Source organism: Calonectris borealis, chromosome 1, assembly GCF_964195595.1.
Source record: "Calonectris borealis chromosome 1, bCalBor7.hap1.2, whole genome shotgun sequence".
NCBI lineage: Eukaryota > Metazoa > Chordata > Aves > Procellariiformes > Procellariidae > Calonectris > Calonectris borealis.
Genome location: NC_134312.1, coordinates 132,311,965 through 132,332,745, shown reverse-complemented (window position 1 = coordinate 132,332,745; position 20,781 = coordinate 132,311,965). Strand labels below are relative to the sequence as shown.

The window sequence follows — 20,781 nt, the reverse complement described above, 5'->3', positions numbered from 1 at the left end:
GCCAGCTGAGCTGAGTATTTCCTCATATCACCAAGGAAAGAAGCTATCCCCTGTGAAGTGCTGGGTCTCCTGTTAACAGAGAAGCCCGTTGCACAGGACAGGTGATGCAGCAGATGACTTTTCCCTGGGTTCTGCTGTTGCAGTCTACAGGAGGAAGGGCAGTGATACTTCTTAATGGTGTGTGTGTGCAGAGTGGAAGGCCATCCACAATAGCAGTAAATCAGTGTTTCCATGTCTCCACTGAAAGAGATGAAATTTTGTCAAACCTCTAAATAAAGCCCAATATTCAGCTTCAATTACCTAGTGTGGATGAGCACATACTTCATCGTGACTCAGTAGACTTGAAAACCAGAAAATGTTTCTTCTGCTTATTGGTGATGTGATAAGAAGGTGCATCTCTACCTCTGGTAGCTCTAGTGCTTTACCTAACATATGTTTTACAGAGCTTTAATCCACGAAATATATAGGTGAGTTTGCCATATAAGATGACATGGATCATGTAATAGCCCTCAGGATCAGTAATGCATACCATTATGCAACAAGCCATACTTGCTTATGGTTACCTAATTTCCCTTTAGTATGAATAATCCTCCTAAAATATATCCAGATATTAAGCATGAGTCCAGCGACATGGATTGTTGCATAATCCCTAGTAGCACAATGATTTATATAAACATCTTACCGTGATTTCAGAGGAAATAGTCGTGTTTGTTACTTAGGCTTTTACTGTACCCTGTGTTCCTCTGCATTCGTTTTAAGAGAATGTATATAACGGAGAACTTGTGTGCTCAGAAAAAGACAGCAAGAATAAAGGGAGGGTACTTTGGATATAGGAAGGAGTAGCATGATTCGAGAGAGCTTGTTGTATACAAGGAAGATTTCAATTAAGTTTGAATTACTGGAGGAAAAGGGAAAGTTTTGAGAGTAAGGGAGCAAACGGGTTCAAGAAGAGTTTAAAGATTTGTCAGATAAATGAAATTTGCAGAAAGGGAGAAGAAAGTAATTTTTTTTTCTGTGTGGCTTGAGCAATAGTAAAACCGCAGACACTTACTGGAGAATTTTGGTTGGAGAACTGCCAGCTGTCTGGTTATTCTGGCGTCAATCTCTGTCCTCTTTAAACTGCATAGCATGCAGCCTGTTGTATAGGATTTACCTTAGAGTGGGTTGGAATTACTTGGGAATTTTTGTTTCTCTTGAACACTGAGAAAATTTTGAGCTATATCTTGTACTTTGTTTGGTTTTTTTATCATGAACCATATTGCCATCTTGGAATCTGAATGTCCCTTGTCAGTTATAAAAGGACTTCCTTCATATTTAGGATTTCTTTTGCTATGTCCTTGAACTTTGATGCTACAGAGGATCCTGAGGTCTGGCTCCTCTGGTCACCCAGATGAGAAGCCTGGTGGGAGAATGCTTTAATTCATGTCTGGCCTATATACCCAGGTTTCCTGCTATGGAAATCAGGATGGTGGGGTAAAATGAGGAGAAACTTGCTTGTATCTGGCTCTCCCCTCAGATGGAGTCAGGCCATAGCAAGAACATGTTCAAATCCAGGAGATGAGATGCACTTCCAGCATACCTATCTCAGATTTGACCTTTTAAACCATATAGTTTCGAGCTGGCTTCTACCTGACATGACCAGCTGAGTAAGTATTAACAGTCTAGGTGTGCTTTTATCTCTTTATGAATCAACATGCATTTCTTTAGTATAATCAGAGCTAAAATTGGTCTAATATGTTCAAAGAAGACACGCAGCTCATTAAATTCCCCAGTAATGAGTTAAACTGACAGTGAACTGTGTTCCATTTCTCCTCGTTAAATGCCATCCTCAGAAAGGGAATTTAATGCCATGAATGCTTTGAAAACAGGTGGTGAAATATTTCTGCACTGGGATTATGATGGACAGGAATGATGTAAGAGCAGGTCTCTGCAAGAGAATCCTTGTTTTGATGTGGTTTGTTCTGTTTGTTTGTTTGTTTGTTTCCCCCCCCAGATCATGATTCCATATGAAAATCGAACAAGTGAGGTGATGTACAATAAAATGAACATATCGGAGCTTAGTGCCATGATTCCACAGGTTGGTTGGGGATAATTACAAAATTATTCTTTTAATGTCTGACCTATATAATTAAAATTGCCTTTAGTGTGCAGAGCAGCATGTTAAAGGAATATAATTAAGAATGTGTGTACTCGATTACAATATATGTTATTTTAAATACAGTTACGACTTTATTGAGCTTGGAAAACACGTGTAATGACAAAGTGCAATAGTTTCTAAATTTTTCATAAGTAAAGCTCTGAAACCATTAGTCTTAAAGGTGCAACTTAGTGAATAAGTCATCTCTCTTCATAATCTGCTTTAACCAGCCTTCTCTTTGTCATTGCAGTTTGACTGGCTGGGATACATCAAGAAGGTGATTGACACCAGACTCTATCCTGAGCTGAAAGATATAGGTCCTTCAGAAAATGTGATTGTCCGTGTTCCCCAGTACTTCAAAGATTTATTCAGGATACTAGAAAATGAAAGGAAAAAGTAAGGATCCTATGATGATTTCACCCACACTTATGAGGGGACATCAAAGCTGAGCTTTTCCTGGGTTTTTCAGGTGCTTCAGATATTCTTAGAATCAAGTCTCTAGGCAAAAGGTCTGTTTGGTTTTTGTCTGAATGAGGATATAGATATTAGCTTGTGTGTAGCAGGAGAATTTGCAGTTTCAACACCTTTTTTTTTTACAGAAAACACAGGTTGCAGTAAAGCTGCTCTTTCAGATGCATTCAGCATCTCTTACTTACATAGGGTCTTGTACCTTGTGAAATCATTTACACCTATAGAGCATAGTTGTAAAATGCAGGTAGCTCAAATTAAACATAGTAGATGTGCTTCACACAGGGAAGCAAGACAGCTTTGGGCAGTGTGATGAAAAATGTGTGATGTATGTGAAGATGACATCCCATTTTGAGACATCATTATTGATGACAACTAAGTGATTTCTGTGATAATTTGCTCTCTGCTGAGGTGCATTGCTGAACTTTTAAAAAAATATTGTTAGGCTGTTGTCTCCAAAAATCATTCTTTGCTGATTGTACAGTATGTCCACAACTAAATTTACATTTCAGAAAAAAAGACTAATTCAGAAGCATTATTCTTATATTGTTGCTCTATGTCTCCAGTGACAGAATGCTTACATTAATTCATAGTACCTGTAAAAATAACATACAGATCAAACAATAAGAAAAAACAAAAATGATTGATCTGCCTACAGATCATCAAACACCCTTTCTTTATAAAATTCAGACAAATATCGTTAGTGTGCCACCAATCTTAATCTACTGAAGAAAGTTTTCTAAATTGTTTGGGCTGTCCATGCTTTGTATCTCAAAGTTAGTTACTTCAGTGGGGATAAAGTGGTGATTTAGAGGATGCACGTGTAGCAAGACAACAAAGAATTAGTTATTCGCTGTGTACAAATACACTTACACGCAAATATATTCTCTAACTACAGAGTAAATACCTGGAGACTTTTTCCATTAGGGTCTTATTCAGGGAAAATCCGAGTATTCAAGATGAGTTAAGCCAGCCTGTGTGTCATGGCAGAGGGAGACTGGAGTAATGACCAGAAAGAATAGCAACTCCCGTCTTCAGCAAAGCTCAAGACCAGCTTCCTGACCCCCGCAAGCTGGGGGGGGGGGGGGCGGAGGGGGGGGCAAAAGTAGTGTCCAATTTCTAGTATATTCACGCTGCGTATTTTATAGCTGATTTATAGCTGATAATGGTTTAGGCATTTTCTGCTCAGTCTTACCGTAAGAAATTTGCATCATAAAATGTTAGAAATAGCAAATAGTGCTAAACTCAACCCAAGGAGACTTCAAATTCTTGTATGTAACATCCATCCAAACAGGCACTGCGTGATAACAAAGATCATGTTTATCTATTAGATTATAATGTTCATTACTTAAAATGTCATAGTCTGCTCCAGATGTAACCTTGTTATCTGGCCTGAGAAAATTAGGAAATCATCTTAATGCAAACTCCTAACAATGAGGTCCTAACATTTCCCTGTAGGGTGAACTCTGAAAGCTTAACAAAGATATTTTCTTTTAGGTAATCTCATTTGTCATTCTCCATATAATATTTTAAAGGTTAAATTAATGCAAACAACTTTAATTTGGTTTGTTACAGTAAATATCTAAACCAATCAAATTCCTAGTAAAGCATTCCAAAATTTATTTTCTTCAGTGATTAGAATGTGAATTAACTTCTCATCATTTTGGGAGATGCAGTGTCATTAGGAGAAGCAGGTACTTTCACTAAGTTCATATTCTTTTCAGTTACAAACCTTCTATCCCTAAATTATACTTTTATTCCAATGCCTTGTGTGTCCCCTTCCCAGATAAGCACCCTGCTAGCATGGGTACTATTCAAAATGGCGTAAAAAGATTGTTTATGCCCCAGTGATCTGGCAAAGTACTCTGTGAAGTTTGTTTCTGGTGGAGGGAAGAACGGAGTGAAAATTAAGTCTGGCTACAGAAGCAGTTCTTGGTGATGGAGGTGACAAGTCGTATGGACTCACAATCATCATATTAAAAACTGCTCCTTTGGAGAACCTGCTGAACAATCTTGAATTGTGAAATCATTCACATGGCAATGTTACTAGAAAATAGCACATTGGCAGGGTGTAGAGTGAATTTTATAAATAAGGCTGCTATTTACTTGACAGCCCTGCTGCATATAATCAAGTTACTGTATGGAGCTTGAAATACGTGCAGAGGTGTGGTTCGGAGGTCTGTCTGAAATTCCCAAGCTAGGGCACTGCTGTGAGGCCAGGCCAGGAGCATGGCTTTCTGTAGCAAGCTGCCCAAGAAGCTGAGTAACTAGCCTGGAGGAGTTTCCATCAGCCCTGGGCTAGCTAGCCTAAGCCATGTCAGGTGTTCAGTGCTGAAGTAAGTCACGCCTTCTTCGTAAGAAGTCTTCAGGGATTCCTTCAGGTTTTTTTTAGTGTACCGACTAATTTTTAATGGAGTTTATATCTTTTACGGGAAGAAGAGGTGTATGTTGAAAATATAGATGTAGCTGTGGTATAAATGAGATAATGGCAGAGCTCCAATACAACTGTGCCATGTGAGGGGGCAGATGGGACTGTGCTGGTACCAGTTAGGAGCCCTTTATATCCCTTCCCTGTTACCTGTGTGCTGGTGCTTTATGTGTGAGCCATAAACAGGATACAGTAAATTGTGTCCTTGGAGACATTTGCAGCTGTTGAAGGAAGCAGCTTTATCGTTCTCATGGATGTCAGAATGAATAACTGGCTTCCTTTGCCTTACCTTACCCCATTTTTGCAGTATGGGACAGTTAATAGAGAAGTACTCTGCAATTCCTGCAGCATAAGAGGAATTTTCTTTAGAGAGGGATGGGGGCACTAGATCTCCTTTCTGGTCTTAGCCTGCCTCTGAAAAATTAGAGAGAAGTTACAATAATTTGACTTGAACTAGCACCTCTAGCAATAGAGGCAGAAGTTTTTCCGTACTTATAATTTGATTCATGACTCAATTTTGAATAAAATTTTCAAACAGATCTCAAAATTTGTGAAAGGGATATTTTTCTTAAAATGTCAGTTAATTTGTCCATCTATCTCATATTAAATCTATCCTCTTTAACTGCCACCGTCCCTGTTGATTACAATATTACAAACTCAGAGTTTTACATGAGCAACCTACATTATTCCCAGACAGGGTAGAGAGTTCCTTAGTAGATACTCATAAGCACTGGTATAATTTTAACTATCCCAGCAAACAAGCTCTCTACCACTTCCTTTGGGAGGGTGTATGACAATAACGGTCATATTGGTTAAGAGTGAGCCTACACTTCTTTCTGTAACAGTCATTTTGAAGTTAAAATAGGGGACTATACTGTACTCTTCTGAAAGGTTACCACAACAATTGCTCTGGTCTCATCAAAAGACCAGAGAGGATTTGTATGTTTTATTTGTGTGTTGGATTTTGCTCCATGTGAACAAGTTAACTTCTCTGAGCCTCAATGAACTTATTTGTGAAATTGGCATGAAAATCACCCCAAGATATGCACTGGAGGCATTTCATAACCAAAAAGTGTCAGTTTTTAAACCAAATGAAGATGACCAATGGATTTTAAGTTTATATAGTTAGCCAAAAAGGTAAAATGATCATGCCCAAAATAGGTAAACAAATTCAGATAAAATATGATTCTGTTTTGTTTTGAAAAAAAAAAAAAAAAGAACATTGCCCCTCAAACAAAAAACAACAACAAAACCCCTTAACCTTTCCCCCTGTTGGCCCCCCCCAGCAAATAAACGTACCTCTGGGCTTTGAAGCAAAACCTTCCTGTTGCTTTATGCATTGCATGCATCAGTGGAGTCTACTGTGATTACAATCAGGAATTATTACAATGTCATCAGACAGCTTGGTTTTAGGACGTGTCAGCCTTCTTTTCCTTCCCAAATTAAAACAAACCTCAATTAATTGTGGGATATTTCCTGAAACTGACAGCTGCCTTCATTACTTATGCCTGATACAAAAGTTTTTGAATTCCCGTTGATATTAGTGTCTTTGAATAAGTCACCTTTTCGAGACTCATCCTTTACGGATTTCAATCTTTCATTCACGACCAATTTGACAGAAGTTCCCCAACTCAAAAGTAAGGACAAACACTGCCGGATGAGAACAAGAAGCACATAGAAGGGAGAATTGATTTTTTTTGTAGCAATTAAGTACTGAATTGTAACACATAATTGGTTTATGATAGCGGTCCATTTAGCTGAGGTTTTTTACCTAAGACTTTTGATTGAAATTAAATCTTTAAGCCTTTTAATCTGTAGGACTTGCATAAATACTCTTTTAGATCCACAGAGTAGTTACTGCAGGAGCATGGATGCTCTTCAGCTCTGCTGAAATACCTGAGGCAGATAGTTGTGAGGCTTGTGGACTTAAAGTCTTTTACAAAACCAATGAAAGCTGAGCACTTTTAGGGTGCTTCAGTTGCCATTGAGTGAGGAAATTCCACATTGTCAGAAATGTGTTAAGGGGAAAATCTATGCTTTCTGGTATTTCACAGGTTGGAATGAATTTTTAATGACCCTAAGCATTATCTCAAAATGGTTTGATCATCTAAGCAGAGCTAACTGTTTTGGGTTTTGTAACATGTACTATATTATAAATGTACATTATTCATGCTAAAAAGCTTTTTCAGACATGTTTTACGACTGTTGTGGGGATTTATGTGTACTATATGATATATCTGTATACAAAAACAGAGAATATGCCCAGTGTGAGAGATGAGGAGGAGTATATAAGGCAGGACTTAGAAATCACAGCAATACTCTACTCCCCTGTAGAAGTTGCCACTGGCCACAAAGACTAGTGAGTATCAGGCCTTTGAGGTGACAGTTGGCTTGAAATTGCAGCCTCAGGTTTTCCTGTGTGAAATGAGTTGACCATATTTCTGACCTATAAGCATATGCAGACCTAACTGATGAGTAAAACTGGCTTTGCCCACGCTGGCACAGGTGTACAACTGCCGTGCAGGTTCACTTGAGTACGCACACTTCTGCTAGCTTCAGTTCAGCTGGAGCAGCCTGCAGGGACAGCCAAATCCAGTGGCACTGCAGAGCGCCCGCCTTCCCTGGCCACTGCCTGCTGTGCCTGACCAGACTGGTCCCCAGTGCACGTCTCGGCCAGCCCACGGAGAAAGCACAGCCACCCATCTATTCTTGGTGTAGTGCCCCACTTGGATGTGTGCACACTGCTGGAGTTACAGCGTTATCATGTGCTCAGTCACTAATAGACAATATGTAGCTATAGCTTGCCTTTAACCTCTCCATTCTCACTTCTTTATCACCTCCCCTGCTGAGTGACCAAGAGTGTAAGCTTCCAGCAACAACATATCTTGAGCTGAAGGCTTTGTGTGGGTGGACTGGAGCTTGGTTAGAGGCAAAACTCAAGTTGTGGCTCAGGCGAATGCTGCTGTGAAGACAATACGCCCGCAAAGTGTGTTTATAACCTGTTATGATTCAGAGGATGGGACAGTATGGGATGCATCCGTGAATTAAGTTAATGGAGTGACACTGTAGGAACAGCTATGCCGCTCCACACCTATGGCAATGGGAGATTGCAGAAATGGGATTTTTAGAGATGAGGGAGTTGTTCAGATGGTCCATAACAGTTTCTTCAGTTGCAAAGCAGCAATTTTCCTCCCTATGGAGAAATCTATGGCCTGCCCAAAATGTTATCTATATCCCTGTGTAGAGCAAACAACATTTGGATATCCATAGCTTTAGAGCAATGACTATCCTTGAAAAATGTCATGTATAAGACAAGATGAGAATAGTATGTGTTAGACCATTATTGGACTTGTTTTGAGACTGTTTGAAGTTGAATTGCATATTTCACAATGCACCTTTACCTCATACAGCCACTGCTGAGTGTGGAGAAAGCTCAATTTAGACTAGATAAATCCTCCAGTCAAGTGCTTGAAGTTTTAGAAAAGGGGCATGGATGTCAGGTCTCCTGGGAATTTTAAACAAGCTCTTCCTGGATCTCTCAGCCTCAGTTCTTATGAGATTCTTGTTACTGAGACTCCTCTTTTTTGGTATTTCAATTATCCATCTGCAAAATAAGAGTGGTAATACTTCAATAACTCTGTGGGTAGTAAGAACTTTTAAATGCATATTGATAACTTCTAATGAAAGATACAAATATGAGATAATGATAGTGTATATGGGATAGGCTGTTATCTATTCTGTTTCATAGTTATCATTTATGTGCCCTGCTAATGAGGAGAGATAGCATTCACTTTGATTTACAAAAGAAAAATAAGTTATTTTCTTATCTCTGGATAGAACTTTTATGCAACTATTATTATGACACAGTTCTTGTCACTTCTATGGAAAATGAAATCTGCCTTTTGAAAAACGCATTACCTAAAAACTATATACAAGGAGATGGACTCATTATAAATATCCCCTAGAAGATGGTTATCACGATGCAATTACATATTAACTGGCTGCAATCATACAGATTCTTCTGTGTAATAGGGATTTATCAATTTTGTAATCACTCATTAATTTTCAAGGTGAAATTTCCACCATTCAATTGAAATATTTGTAGAGATATTTCTGTGAGTGCTTTGTGGTACATCATATGTGTTTAGACGTCTGATAAAAATACATCTCATTTAACAGGACTCTTGCCAACTACCTGGTGTGGAGGATGGTATATTCAAGGTTACTTAACCTCAGTAGACGTTTTCAGTATCGGTGGCTGGAATTTTCTCGGGTAAGTTAGAGTTTTTATAGCACTTACAATGGTACTAGTGTTGACACTATCAGTTTCCCTTATGGTTGCTTATACCTTTGCAAAACATGAAATGTTTTCCATGCTGGATAAATTTCTTGAATAAACTTTTTTTGTTGAAGACTCCCTCTAAAACAGTTAAGAAATACATATTCTTGTATATGACACTAAGGAAAAATGTCTTTTAGATTATGTTAAGGAGTTTTTGAGACCTCCCCCTTAAAAACCTTAGTCTTCTTATGCAGAAACTTGAAAGCTGGAAAGTTTTTGAGTTACGTGCTAGGGCTGTGACGTGTGCTATTCCTGCAGGCCAAACCTGTTTGGCCAAAATCTAAGCTTTTGAAAAAAACTACTGCTTACGCGTGGGTGAATATGGCTCTGGTAAAACAAAAATCTAAGATTTCAGCTTTTCTAAGCTTGCTCAAACCTCTCTCATGCTCTAGTTCCAGCTTTACATGAGCTCTAGCACATCCATACACCAGCCATTTCCACAGAGAAGCCGACCAGGTGCCTTCCAGCTTGGGGTTACAGAAGCCCCAGAAGACATTAGTCACTGCCCCAAGCTGTGAGAGCAGAGCTAATTATCTATTAAGTAATATAGGCATTTATGTAAAACACATGTATTTGATTAAGTGAACCCTGAATAGAAAGCCATCCTGATAATCCTGCAGGCAGCATGAGGGCTCTTTAAGCAAACCAAGGATGAAACTGAAACTGCAAGGTGCTTTGTCTTGTTGTTTCCAAGCCACTTTAGTTTAGATGGTGAACTTTGTTTGTCATTATGAAAATTAGCTGCTTGGTGACATCATGACAGAAGGCTGGCATGATGCTGCCAGTGATGTTGTACAGGAGGTGTGGATGCTCTGTCCTCCCTGGTGAGGCATGCAGGTGGCTAATTGAAACACCCATAATGTCTTTCCTTGTGTAGTACTGGAATAGTTCTGAGTTGATCACACAGCTAAAAAGAAACTCCAATCGCTCGATGGAAACTACACAGGAAAGGCAGTCTCTTATAATTCTGAAATCATATTCAAATCAGTCTTGTTAAACATGCCATTTTTTGTTCATGCAAAAATGTGAGAAACTGGCTGTCAGAACCATAGCGACAAGTTTGTAAGTGTGTCCCCTGCTGGGACATTCCTTGCTAGCCAGGTAAAATAGATTGATGCTGGCCATCAGCCAGTCTGCAGCATAATACTGAGTTATATTGAGTTCTATTATGGCCAGAAAAATTCCCAGAAGAAAACTTTAAGCTGTGGGTACTGTGCATTTTGATATGGCAACTAGCTGCTCTCACTTCTCTGGGTACTTTCTCCAGAAGTTTAGGGAGAAATCTAATTCAAGTTGATTCAATGCTTATTAACAATGTCATCAAGGGTGTCATGTAAGTGGTTCTGAAAACTTAAGAACAGCACAGTAAGGGCAGTGAGTCAGCAGTTCATTCCCATTATCGGCCCCTGGAGACCTGGAGATGGAGAGTTTAAGTGCAGTAAACAGCAATGGCTAATAGTTAACAGCTAAAGTTAAGCGCAGTAAACAGCTCAGGGGAACAGACGTCACAGGTCAGCAGAAAGGACATGAGAAATGGAGTCCAAGGCAAAGGCTTTGTTGAACAGATTTGTCCCATCAGAGGGTGGAAGACTAAAGGCACACAGGTCCTTTGGGATCATAAAAAGGATCCACCAACCTCTTGCCAGGTGTCAGGTAAATGAAGAAAACATTGAATGACTACTGAAAAGACATGACTGTGAGATGAATCAGTGACCCTTAAAGCAAAGTATTTTTTTTATTCATTCATTCAGCCTCACCCATGGTAAGCATAGTATTTTTTTCAGCAGCTTCTCATTTTCTGTTGGTGGCTTTTACATCTTACATGTAGAAATCTTGGCATCAAGACACCTAAACTCTTTGCAAAGAGAGGGGAAAAAGACATGATGAAACTTCAAAAAACTTTGGTTTGAGAAACAGGACAAACCTGCTGACTCTAGAGAAAGAGCTTTGAGTACCACATCAGCAACTATCAGCAGCTCCTCTGCAGTGGCACTTTGAGTCCTAGTAAATGTGCAGTGGCACCTGGGGAAGGCATCAGTTAATTGTGTTGTAGAGCTCTGAATGGACTAGGAGGGCTTGAAACCTGCTATTTATAGTCACTGTTACTACCTGGAGTACTGTGTTTTAGAGTGGTACGTTAATATTAGGAGGACCATTTTGAGGGAGTTCTAGTTGGCTGTTGTAACATAAATATCAATAAACCAGCTGTGAGATACAATCTATTCCTCTCATCTCTATTTTTATTGGTCTCACAGCCTGCACTGCCTTTCTGCCCTCCTTACAGTCAAGCCTCCCTCAAAATAATGATAATTATTATGTTGTAATAATAATATGTCACAGTCTAAAAGCCAGCTCTGTCTCCTGACTCTTTCTGTGGCTGATGCATAGTCAGAGCTTTCAGAAGGAATTTCAAGCTCTGATGACTAATGCCATGACTCCTTTTCTTCCTCTGCGTCAGGAAAAACCTCCATTGTGGTTTTGCTTGAGCCCTGGAGAGAAATTTTCTTCTCTCTTTTTTTCTGCGCTTTTTTTTTTTTTTTTTGAATGCTGTGTTATATATGAGGGTTGAAGAATTTGGAAAAGGAGTTTATTTTCAAATTTGGCTCTGTTTAGGAAACTATTACCTTATTATGTATTGATTTGCTTAATGTGGTTTTGTTATAGAAGCAGTGTTCTCTCTGTCATTGAAAATCTATTAGTGAACATAGAGTATTAATAAAAAGCATTTGAAAATGCAATTCACAGGTGTATTTAAGTATGAGTCATTGATTAAGTTTAATTACAGACAATATGATGGAGAAAATCAATCTCTGAACTAGCAAAATATCTGACCTTCAATTGCTGAGGGTTAAGCTACTCTGGAATTTTCCAATTAAATCTTTTCCTACTGGAAAACAACAAATCCAAACCCTTCAGTTTTGCTAGAAATTTAATCTTGGGCTCAAAGGAAGAGAAAACTGGGAAAAAGAAGAGGCTCAGAAACTGCTAGATCAGTGCTTAAGAGGCTTGTATAATCTGTGAGAGGCCAAAATCCTCTCCCGCCTGACCTGGTCTGGTGTTGACTGTACTCAGCTTTTACACAGCTGACAGGTGTTAACTACTGGACTGGGATTTTGCTTGTTCTCTGTGGAAAAGTTTAAGAAGTTCCTTAAGTGGAAAGGGAACTCTTTGAACCTTGAAAACAACAAAAGTTTCTTAAATCAGCACTGCTATTGCTTACACGGACCCATCTCGTATTTTGTTGTGTGTACTTTTTTTAAAAATGAACTTCTACCTTGACAAGAAAATGTAATGTTAACTGGGTAAGCGTCCATGGTAACAACATTCTTCCCGTGAGAAACAAAACCAAGGCAGCAATTGCTTGAGCTCTATTTTGCCTTGTTCTTTGGTTCTCATTCTTGATTATTTCTCTTTTGAAACTCATGCATGGTGGTGCAGGGACATCATCAGAGCCTGGAAGTGTGTGTTTAACCACCATTCCTTTAGTAAAATACATAAGCTGTTCTACCACAACATGGAGGAAGATTTTTGGGGGACAAACATGTATTCAGTGTTCTTGATGATTCAAACCTGTTTTCTCCTGAAAATACTCTGTTTGGGAAAGGGACTGAAAGCAACTATTTATTTTACACAGGCTGTGGTAAGAGTAGCTAGACAGGTAAATGGCAAAAAGGTGTGGACACATACCTACCAATGTTAGACAGCATTAGTTAGCACAGATAAGTCCATGGCAGTGGAGGGCTCTGTAGGAGGTGTTTCATAAGGACTGACCTCATTTTCACGTAGATGATCTCCCTAGGCTTCTCACCTAGAGAAACTTTTTCAGGAGGTATCTCAGAGCAGGGATTTTCTAGAGGAAAGTGTCTCTCCACTTAACACAGGAAGACTACCAAGATTAGCCTACAGTTGGCACTTGGGAATGTCTTCCCATAACTAACCCTCAAAGCCTGGCCTCTCTAAGTCGTCGCCATTGTACTGTTTCTAAGTTTAAAATCTTAAAGCTATTTTGTGGGGTTCAAAAGATTTGTCATAACACTTGATGAAAATAGAAATAACTGTAAAGTATTGTTATTGTTTCCTTTTGGTAGCTTTGACAATTATGCTTTAGACTATACTGTACATGGATGCAGACTTGTTCTTCTTAAACAGTATGATGTTATGACCTACTACATGCACCTGCCAACAGGTCATCCATGGAACCACGACTTTGCTGCCCCAGTGGGATAAATGTGTGGACCTCGTTGAAAGTGCACTCCCTTATGTTGTGGGCAAGATGTTTGTGAATGCTCATTTTCAAGAAGACAAGAAGGAGATGGTGAGTCCTTTGAGATCTCTGTCTAGAAACTTTTAGTTAGTGGCTTCCTCCTCCCAAATTGTCTGTGAGGTTGGACTGAAGTTTAAAAAGAGACAAGATTCTTAAAAATGCTTTAATTGAATTAAAAAAAAAAAGACAAGGATAAAACAGAACAAATTCGAAGAAATGCTACCTTTCTGTCCATCTGGGCACTATCCATCCTTTCCATATGCAGTCCTTCAGACAAATATGTAGCCAGATCAAAAGCAGGCTGAGCAGCATTAATTTGCATAAATAATGACAGCCAAGCTGTGCAGGAACAGCAGGGGGATATCAATGAGAAATGGTTTCGTATAACTAGTGTAACTCTTTATACTAAAGTTTTTACTGACTAGTTAAAGAGTAGTCTTCTCTGCTTCAGGGCTACCCTTTTAAAGCTGACTGTGCTACACCTGTAGTCTAAGCAAGAAAAGTGGAACTGATGTCTGGCCCGAATTCAGGGCAGCTTAGAGCCATATACTGAGAAATTATATTTGTGATTTGGATTTTCTTTTTTTTTTTTTTTTTTTAGCTCAACAGTGAAGGAAAGTATTCTTCCATGCTACTGAGTCCAGAGAATAGCTTTTATCTGGACGTTCATCCTCATTTTAAAACTTCAAACATAGCTATGTTATCACTTCCCATAATAACATATTCAAATGATTAATTATCCTTCACAATAATTTATGACTTATTTTCAGTTCATTTTTTCTCATAGGGTTTTCCAATACCTGCTTTTCCAGCCATTGATTTTTCCAACAGTAATCAGGTTATTAACTAATTTAGTCATTGAACTTAGCTCTCAGTGCAGGAGAGGCACAACCGTTTAGGAAACATGTGAAATAGCATTCTGCGTTGGGAGTACAGCTCTGTGATAGTCCTGCGCTGCCCTGGCTCAGTAGCCTAGGTTTGTTCGACTTTATCTAGTTTGACTGTTTTCTTAGGGAAGGACTCCTTTAGACAGACCAACGCTCTGATTTGGCTTGTCCAAATCTTTGAAGTGTGTTTCCCTCTCAGGTCCTGCATTTCTTTTGCTACTTACTTGCCTTCAGCTGGAGTTTCCTCTCTGAGATCCAGCTTTTCAGTTCCCTGATTCTTGACCAAGTTTGTAATGTGCTATTTGGCAGTTTAGTGGCAAAAATATTTCTGGGATATTAAACAGTATGACCTCTGCGCAGGATAAGCAGGAAGAGAAGGGCTATAAGAAATGCACACTTTATGGAGGGGACGAACATTTTTTCATGTTTGTATACGTGAGGGAAAATTATGAGAAGCTGATAGAGAAGAGAATGGTTTTCTGTTGAAATGTGACCTAATTAAAATACTTCTTATCATGCAAATTCCTTTCAGAACAAATCTTTGAAAAATGATCTGAATTCACAGTAGCATCCATAGTAAGAAATGCATACAAAATTTATATTGTAGATCACAAAATTCAGACTTATAGTGAACTGCCCATGGAGATTAAAATTAGATGCAGGTGAAATTTGTTGCAATCCATTTAGAGATGTGCTTTTCAAGTTAATAATTTGTGGTGTTATCGTTTTAATTTCATTGGTTTTCAGTTCTGTTTCTCTTCCTTAAGCAATAAGAAAGCACTTGTGAAAAGCACTCTTATTTGTACAGGATTTTTTTTTCCTGGCTCATGGCATATATCTGTCTATGATAAGCAAATCCTGAATTATGGGTAATATGGATTCATTTTCCCCCATGTTTTGTCACTGATGTTTCATACCTTAGATACCTCTCTCCTTTTATCAAGAAAGACATTATTTGTGTCTAAATATAGCACTGTTTCTAACCCAGAGTGCCTGCAGTGTTTCTTACAGCTATGCCTGAGCAGTTTCAGTAATAACTTTGATAGCAGGAATAGGTTTCTCCCCCTGCCCCCTGCAGCTACAGCTGGTGCATAAAGCCTAAGTATACACCAGGGCCCAGCTGCAGAGCTTGAGTTTGAACTTGTAACCTCCAAATACAGGGAGTTCACCTCATTAGTGCACTAGGTTAATTGAGTCAGTGCTCTGTCATCAATATCTTTAAGTTACCCTGTTCCCTGGGATGCAGTTTACTGTGAATGTTGACTGTTTAGTCATATTTAATGCTAGACCTGTTCCAGTTGTCCTATATTGTCTCTAAAAATAAGAAAATATTTTTTGAAAAGGGTGGAAAAAAATGAATAATCAAAGGATCTTTGCTATGTTTTGTCTGGCTCTACCACAAATAAAGAACAGTTCCAGATTAAAATATACATCTGATACATAAATGACAATTTAGCTAAGGGTAACATTACTTTCCAGGGTTTAGTCCCCACTTTTAATGACATTTCAGAGCTACTAGATCTATAGAATGAAATTATATAAATTTCTGGTACTTGACATTTTCATTATTTTTAAATGTAACGTAAGTGATAACACAAAGATCCAATAAGTCTTTATGTAATGATTATCTGTCATGTCTTGTGCTATCTCAACTCTGGTTTAGTCTGTGCTAAAGGACTCAAGCAATGGCTGGATCCCCCGAACTGCCTCACTCTCACAGTATTCTTAGTGGCTATCTGTCATGAGGTTCATCTGTTGATATAAATAAAACCAGCTGATTGCATACACCTTTCTGGTCTGTGCTGCCAGATGGATGCATAGGCATGAGGACATTTCTGCTCTTTAGACTGATATAATGCAGTTCTTGGCCATTAGATTTCTCGTTTTCTGTCATTTCAGGGTTTTCTTAGTATGCATACTCACTAAACACTCCTATTATTATTTTTTTACTTGCTTGTGATATGCTCGTGGCTTTGTACAGGTGTCTGAAGAAGCAGCCAAGCTAAAATGGTTGTGGGATTTTCTAGCTTTGCACAGATGCAAGCTGCTCAGTGTTGTGAGCCATGGCCTCTATCCCTGCAGTGAGTAAAGGGTAGGAGTACTTCACAAATACAGCTAAATACAGGCTAAATATTTGGATACTGCTTTGTATTTGGATCATGATACTGTCAGCCCAAATTCAGTCCTTTGGCAGTATTAATAAGGCGTGTCTCAGTCTGACATAAACCAAACAAGGCTACAGATGCTCTGCCTGCAGAAAAGGCTTTAATTGTGTAAATGCCTTGCAGCTGGCTCCTTCTTCTGCATGGGCTAGTGATCTAGATCCAAAGTGTCAGAAATCGCCCCAAATCACTGCAAACCTCCCAGTATTTTTTATGAGTTCAAGACAGACATTCTCACAATTGTGACGTGAAAGGATCAGCAAAGAACAGGTTGTGTGGTACACCTGAAGAAAAAAAAAAATGAAAAGAAACTTATTTTCAGAAGAAGTATCTGAGGACTGGAGAAAGAAGAAATTAGCCTTCAAGAAAGAACAGCAGATATTGTCTGATCTGGAATCATTCATGGTCTAACCAAATCCATCACTCCTGCATGCACCAAACCTGTTCTTATAGTGATTCTGCCATGACATATTTTACTGGGGAGGGGTTTGCTAAATGTTTTGCAGATGGAGGAGTTGACTGAAGGAATTCGCTGGGCTTTTATTGACATGTTGGAAAAGGAAAATGACTGGATGGACTCTGAAACAAAAAGAAAAGCTTATGAGAAGGTAACAAACATAAATGTTGAATAGGTAAAATCCTGTTACGGTGAAGATTTGACTTGAGTGAGAACAGAATGTCATGGACTGTACTTGCAGTTCCAGTTACTTACCCATCGTTTTTTTTGTGAAGGGACATGTGCCACATTTGTTTTGCTAGAAGCTGAGCCGTCTGAGCTCCTGCTTCTCTGCTGAAGTTATTTTTGTTACCTTGTTGTTCCTCCCTTGCCTCCATCTTTCCCCATCTGGCTCTTGCTGATGTAGACTGTAAGGTCATTTCAGATTTGCCTGTACAGTGGCTTTTCTTGACAAGGTCTTCATCTTGATTGGGATGTCAGGGTCGCACCAACCTACAAACAGAAAACGGTGTCTAAAATATCTGGGACAGCTGAGGGTGTTTGGTGTGAAGGTGAAGAATAGTCTAGGTCTCATACCTTCTCCAATGTCATGGTAGGAGGCCTACCTTGAAAGCCACCTTCCAGGGTGCAGTGACCATCCCAGCTGAACACCCACCTCCCGATAGAACAATGCTAGTTATGAAGTGTTATGATCAAGGATGGCATTATTGATCCTGATTACTTTCAGATGGAGTGACAATCAAATGCAGGAGGTAAAGGTGAAGGCGGGAGGAGGTATTCAAAGCTCTCTTTTCACTCTATTCCCATGTTTACAGCACATGATACGTGGAAAGGGAGCTTGTCCAAAGGCAGAGCTCTGCCCCCAGAGCAGCAGTTGGAAGAGGCTGAAACAAAGAAGGGTGGAGGGCAGTGTGTAGGACTGTCTCCTTATTTGTTGAGGCAATAGGATATTGGTGAATTAGTAAATACCCTCTTTGAATAAACTGACATACAAGTACAGCTGAACTGTTCCTGCTCGCTGTGCTTGAATAAAAATAGCAGTGTTTTGATTTAAAAACAAATACGGACTTCAAAGTTTTTTGGTAATTCTGATAAAAAGGCAGTTGAGACGCTTTATCATTGGAAAGTTTTAAATTCCACATACAGCCCATTTACATTTTATACAGCAGTGCTCTTCACAGATGTGCAAATGAAATAGAGCTGCATAAATGCAGCAATAAACTCCATAGCAAGAGAACAATAGTAAGATGCCATTTATTTTCTGCTAACCTGACAGTAAATGGACTGCAGTTATTACTTCTTACTGGCTGTTATGCTTGTTTTTTTACTAGAAATACCCTTAGAAATATAATGATCTGTAATTTAGATATTTGACAAATTTGGTGCAAAATAAGAGCAGCAAGATTTTCTAGTTATTTCCTTAATAGAGATATTTCTATATACCTTTACAGGCATATGCAAGTCTGATGTTGACTTTTCTAGCAAACAAGCTGCCTAACCATTTTGTTCACCGCCTTTCAGCAGAGAAACAATACGAGCATTGCTGCAAACTAATAAATTCCCTAAAAAGCTCTCCCTTTCCAAATTTAGGGAGAGTTTTGTTCAGAAGGTAGGTAGATCCTTTGTAGGTAGAGATGCTGGTTTCCCTCTGTAGACACATTTAGGAAGCTTATGCACTTTGTTGCCAGTTTAGGCATCTATTTAAGTCTCTGAAGTTAATGGGGTGAGTCTGGGCCAAACAATGCATGACAAACTAAATTCAAACAGTACAATAATAATAATAATAATACAAGCCATAGTACTACGAATAGCAAATGGTTTAAATCCATTCTCACTGACTTGAACAACAATTTTATAGTTTGCTGACATAGGAACAAGGTCAAGCTTGTAAGACACAAGTGTTACGTAATGACTTAGAAATTGCAGCAACAATTATGCAGTAGAACTTACAATTGTAAGTTTAAGCCCAGATTCACAGAAACAGCTGCTTGGCTAGAAGGAAAGAGTCTAGAGAGACATTTTGGTGTATTTCCAGACATGGAGTTTGTGCGTGTTTATTAAATACTATTTATTGCTAATGATAGATATTGGATTTGTTCTGGGACATTTGGATGGGCATATTTTTAATTCAAGAAACAGATTCATTACATGTATGGTCAGATAATTCACTGGGGAAATCTAAGATTTGTAATAAAACAGAACCTTCAAAATCTTTTACTCTGTTCCAATTAAATCTCATGAGTCCAGCACATTATGCTGTCATTTTTTTAATACTTACACTTTAATAAAGCAGGACAGATAACAGGAATTTTGGAGTGAGGATTGTTTGGTTGTTTTAAAAAAAAAAGTATTACTTTATTATATAGATCTGTAAAAGTGACATTTCTTTGTCCATAAGCGCCACCCACATCTGTGAGGATAGTGCGAGTGCAGTGGATTTCACAATTTAGGAAGGAGTTTAGTTTGTTCTTGAATTGAAGAGCAAGTTGCACTGTCCTGGGGGTCTTCTCAGGTTTACTCTTTGTTTTGGACCACTATCAAAATAGAGACTAGTATTATGACAGGGCAGAGTGGGATGCTGAATGTATCTTCTTTCAGATGAAGGCCAGAAAGGAGACTCTGCTTTGATCTTCTGTATAGGCAAACTGTAGTATTTTAGCCAATTATTGCTGGACTGTGCCCAATAACACATAAAACAACTGTTTTAGTTCTCTGTGGTTACTAACACATCCGTGGAATTTTTTTATTAGGGTAGGATATTATGCCTGGAAATAAATTTCAGTCCTGTGTGAGCATCTTCTGCTTGTTTCTGTTTCAAGAACAAAAGATGGCACCTGCTTCATTATTAATCTGATATCCTTCTATGATAAGGTCACCTGCCTAGTGGATGAAGGGAAGACGGTGGATGTAGTTCTTCTGGATTTTAGTAAGGTTTTTGATACTGTCCTTCACAGCATCCTTCTGGACAAATTGTCCAACTGTGAAGTGAGCAGTTACATGGTGCACTGGGTGAAGAACTGGCCTAATGGCAGGGCTCAAAGGGTTGTAGTGAATGGGGCTACATCTGGCTGGTGACTGGTCATCAGTGGTGCTCCTCAGGGCTCAAATCCTAGGGCCAGTTCTGTTCAATATTTCTATCAATGATCTGCATGCAGGAGTTGAATGCACCATTAGCGAGTTTGCTGACAATACTAAACTGGGTGGTGCTGTTGACTCTCTGAAGGGACAAGAGGTCTTGCAGAGGAATCTAGGTAGGTTGGAGCCTTGGGCAATGATTAATGGAATGAAGTTTAACAAGTCCAAATGCCGCATTCTGCAGCTAGGACAGAGTAATGCTGGGCACAAATATAAATGGGGAGAGGAGTGGCTGAAGAGCAGCCCTGCAGAAAGGGATCTGGGGGTGCTGGTCGGCAACAGGCTCAATATGAGTCAGCAGTGTGCCCTGGCAGCCAAGAAGGCAAACCACATCTTGGGGTGCATCAAACACAGCATAGCCAGCCGGTCAAAAGAGGTGATTATCCTGCTGTATTCAGCGTTGGTACGACCTCACTTTGAGTACTATGTGCAGTTCTGGGCCCCACTATTTAGGAAGGATGTGAAGGTCCTTGAATGTGTCCAGAGGAGGGCAACAAGGCT

At 39.1% G+C, this 20,781-nt stretch overlaps 1 protein-coding gene across 1 annotated transcript in view; it reads left to right on the top strand.

Moving 5' to 3' along the window:
* Nucleotides 1-20,781, top strand: part of PHEX (phosphate regulating endopeptidase X-linked) — a 111,205-nt gene that overhangs the window by 37,049 nt on the left and 53,375 nt on the right. The window contains exons 8-12 of the mRNA XM_075175032.1: nucleotides 1,994-2,077; nucleotides 2,388-2,533; nucleotides 9,213-9,306; nucleotides 13,562-13,690; nucleotides 17,195-17,296. Coding sequence (XP_075031133.1) covers nucleotides 1,994-2,077; nucleotides 2,388-2,533; nucleotides 9,213-9,306; nucleotides 13,562-13,690; nucleotides 17,195-17,296 — 555 coding nt within the window. The remainder of the gene's footprint in view (nucleotides 1-1,993; nucleotides 2,078-2,387; nucleotides 2,534-9,212; nucleotides 9,307-13,561; nucleotides 13,691-17,194; nucleotides 17,297-20,781) is intronic.